General features: G+C 61.0%; 1 protein-coding gene across 1 annotated transcript in view; it reads left to right on the top strand.

Moving 5' to 3' along the window:
• The first annotated feature begins 638 nt into the window (after positions 1 to 638).
• The window catches only part of LOC107298836 (H-2 class II histocompatibility antigen, E-S beta chain-like), a 10,222-nt gene continuing 8,804 nt past the window's right edge, over positions 639 to 2,056 (top strand). Inside the window, exon 1 of the mRNA XM_029286628.1 lies at positions 639 to 714. Coding sequence (XP_029142461.1) covers positions 639 to 714 — 76 coding nt within the window. The remainder of the gene's footprint in view (positions 715 to 2,056) is intronic.

The raw sequence follows: 2,056 nt of genomic DNA, 5'->3' as shown, positions 1-2,056 counted from the left end.
GCACTTTAGGCAGGGGCAGAGAGCTGCGAGTGCGAGCGCGCCCCCCCAGATGTTGCGCCCGGTGCGGCCGGCCCCCCCTGCACCCCCCACGCTACGCCTCTGTACATTTGATGGCATTTGTAGATTCAGGTCTGAAAATGCCTGTTTCCCTCTTTCACTTTCGCTTTCCGTCTCCTTCCTCTTTCAGTGCAAGAAACTTTGGGGCTCAGGCGCTAATTCGGGGTCCGCGAGGTCCCCCTCCCACCCAGCCACGGGGGGACAGAGAGAGGGGCCCGGCTGCCTCTTATCCCACTTCGGCTGCCTTCCCACGACCCCCGCCCCACCTCGGCCACAACCAGGGAAGGGGGGGCTCCCTATTCTCCTGCGGGGGGGAAATACAGTGAGGGAGGGGCGGAGACCACGCGGAGATCGAGGCTCCTGTAGTCTCCCTCCTCTCTTGCCCTCGACCCCTTTTCCCACTACTGGGGTCCCAGCCCCCTTTCGCCCGCTCCTTCCCCAGGGACAGTGACGGCCCCTCCCGGCCTCTCTCCTCCCCCCTACGAGCCCCCTCCTTACCGGGCGTCTCCTTCCCCCCTTCGCTTCCGGGGATCCGGGCCAGCGCCCCCGCCAGCAGCATCAGGGGGACCCCAACAGAGCCCATGGATGCCGCCCAACAAGCGCCCCCAGAGAGAGGGGAGACAGACACGGAGGCTCCCAGCCCCAGAGGCGGAATCGGTGGGTCTGGCGGGGGCGTTTCCCTCGGACTTCGTAATTGGGAGGGCCCAGAAAAACGGAAGGACCAATGGGAATTCTCCCTTCTTCATCGTCATCGGTCTCCGGGCAGAGCCTCCCTTGACTTCGCCCGATAGAGGAGATAGTTCGGCGCAGAGAGAGAAGCGGAGAAAGTTGGGAGGGGGGGACAATCCCTTCAGTCTGGGTGGGGGGGGTGAATTTTAGGGGGGGCGTTTCATGCCAGCTCCGGAGGGGAGGGAGGAGTTCCTTTTGCGCCCCCAGCCTCATGATTCTCAACCAGAGCCTCCTTTTCTCTGTGTGTCTGGAGGGGTGGACTAGATGCCCTTTCAGTTCCCAGAGGGAGCCTAGATTAGAACAATGTGGAGCCAGAGCTTGAGGGCTCCTCCTGGGCTCGGCTGGCTAGGTTTGGGGGCAGGAAGCCCCCCCCCACAGGTCTGGACCATTTTGGGGGGGGACTGCGGACACACACACACACACACACAGACTCCCAAACCCTTCAGGCAACCGATACCAGATGTTATATCAGAACTGTTGCAGGACATCTTTCACAAATCCTGGAGCACCGGGGAAGAACCCGAGGATTGGAAAAGGGCTGACGTGGTCCCCATCTTCAAGAAAGAAAAAGGGAAAAAAAACGGACCCAGGAAACTGCAGACCAATCAGTTTAACCTCAATACCTGGGAAGATCCTGGAAAAGATAACAATAATAAAAAAAACAGATTTGCGAACAACTAGAAGCAAAGAAAGTCATAGCCAGTAGCCGGCACGGGTTTGTCAAAAACAGCGCCCCCTCCCTCCACTCTGGGCAGGGATCCCAACGGAAGCTCCCCCTCCCCACCCAAGACAGCTGCCTGGCCTCCAGTGACACCCCCCCGTCTCCCCCCATGCAGGGGAGTCCACCGGCTCTCGGGGCCGCCCTGAGGCTGCTCTCCCCGAGGCACATCGTTCCAAAGTGGGGGGGTCGCCCTTTCTTGCCTCCCCCTAGCTGGAAAAACGTTTCCCTGGGATACGGAGGGTTTTTCCCCCCCCTCCTTCACCTCCTTCACCCCAGAGGTTCCCCTCCCGGGGAGGGAGCATGAAAGCCCCCCCCCTTGTGATCCACAACAGCCATTCTTGAACCAAGACCGACCTTCTCTTTGCGGTGGGTCAGAAAACCCCACAGCGCTTGGAGGGAGTGGGGGAGAGGGCAGAAGGAAGGAAGGAAGGAAGACGGAAGGGAGGGAGGGAGGGAGGGAGGAAGGAAGGAAGGAAGGAAGGAAGGGAGGGAGGGAGGGAGGAAGGGAGGATTGTGGCTTTCCCCCCTCTGATCCGCCCCCCCCCCCCC

This window comes from Protobothrops mucrosquamatus, unplaced genomic scaffold (genome assembly GCF_001527695.2).
Source record: "Protobothrops mucrosquamatus isolate PMUCROS unplaced genomic scaffold, P.Mucros_1.0 scaffold4318, whole genome shotgun sequence".
Classification (NCBI taxonomy): domain Eukaryota; kingdom Metazoa; phylum Chordata; class Lepidosauria; order Squamata; family Viperidae; genus Protobothrops; species Protobothrops mucrosquamatus.
Note: the sequence above shows the minus strand (reverse complement) of the source record. Positions and strands in the feature narration are given on the sequence as shown.